This window comes from Cyprinodon variegatus, unplaced genomic scaffold (assembly GCF_000732505.1).
Source record: "Cyprinodon variegatus isolate N-32 unplaced genomic scaffold, C_variegatus-1.0 Scaffold24, whole genome shotgun sequence".
Classification (NCBI taxonomy): Eukaryota; Metazoa; Chordata; class Actinopteri; order Cyprinodontiformes; family Cyprinodontidae; genus Cyprinodon; species Cyprinodon variegatus.
This window is the reverse complement of record NW_015150477.1, coordinates 1,577,326-1,578,643: the sequence shown is the minus strand read 5'-3', so window position 1 is coordinate 1,578,643 and position 1,318 is coordinate 1,577,326. Positions and strand designations below refer to the sequence as shown.

General features: G+C 47.8%; 1 protein-coding gene across 1 annotated transcript in view; it reads right to left on the bottom strand.

The window, feature by feature from the left end:
- Positions 1-1,318, bottom strand: part of mfsd11 (major facilitator superfamily domain containing 11) — an 11,308-nt gene that overhangs the window by 6,727 nt on the left and 3,263 nt on the right. Inside the window, exons 3-5 of the mRNA XM_015393130.1 lie at positions 477-584; positions 316-395; positions 142-238 (exon numbers count right to left, since the gene is read on the bottom strand). Coding sequence (XP_015248616.1) covers positions 142-238; positions 316-395; positions 477-584 — 285 coding nt within the window. The remainder of the gene's footprint in view (positions 1-141; positions 239-315; positions 396-476; positions 585-1,318) is intronic.

Genomic DNA, 1,318 nt, shown 5'->3' with positions numbered 1-1,318 from the left:
CCTGTTCCTCATCTCATGGGTTCCTACTCATGTTGAGGTAGGACCTGTTCATGGCCTCATGGGTTCTTCCTCATGTTGAGGTAGGACCTGTTCATGGCCTAGTAACTATGAACTTGGCCTAAGTTCTACTGTCAGCTTTACCTGAACTGCAGCAGCGACCAGAATATGCCGCTGTTCCTGCCGATGGTTCTGTCGGTGGAGTTTATGGTCAGAACGTTTCCCTGAGCCGTCCACAGAACTGGAGACCAGAGGAAAACATTAACACCACAACCAAGAGGCAGAGGAGCTTCTGGGTCGATTGGCGCCTTGCTCTACCTGCAGCAGCGATTCCCACCAACACAGACGCCGTGTAGAAGCTCCAGGTGAATGGGTGGATGAACATGGCGATGTAGCCGCTGTGAAGGATGATACAGAGACTTGTTAGCGCTCTGCTGCTACCCAGGAAGCTTCAGCTGTGTCACTGTGAGGAGACCAACCTGTACAACAGGCCGCTGAGGAACATGGAGACCTGGGGCCCAATGACCGTAACCACAGAGGGGGCCACCAGGTTGGATGCAGAGAAGACTCCATAAATGATGGCCATGCTGTCAGGGGAGAAGAAGCTGGTCAGAAACATCCTGAACCTAATCTGGTTGACCTTCAGATGAATGATCAGATGCCAGGAGACCTCGGTCAGGTGGACACAGTCACGCCCACTGTGCAAACATCTGCAGTTTTCTCTAAACAATCTAAACCATCAGGAGGTTCTTCATCCTTTACCATCATCATCAGAATGCTTCAGCTCCAACTTCTACATCCAAAACCAGAAAGGAGCATCTACGATGAAGCACAACCTGCATGGGATCCTAATGCTAAACAGGAAGCGGATGAAGTGGACTCCACCTTTCTTCTGGTAGCAGAGCTTTAAACCTGTTGCTCTCAGAGGAATGTTAGATCTTGGCTCCATGAAGGTCATAAGCTTCTCCATCTACCAGGCTAACTGCTAGCATGTCTGCTTCTATCAACGTTTACCATAATATCCTCCATTTTTCTTTTATCCTCTGCTTCTGATTACAGAGGTGTAGAAATGGATGGATAAATGGATGGATGGATGGATGGATGGATGGATGGATGATAGATGAATGGATGGATGGATGATGGATTGATGGATGGATGATAGATGGATGGATAGATGGATGGATGATGGATGGATGATACATGGATGGATGGATTGATAGATGATAGCTGGATGGATGGATGGATAATTGATGGATGATAGATGGATGGATGATAGATGAATGGATGGATGGATGATTGATGGATGGATGATAGATGGTGG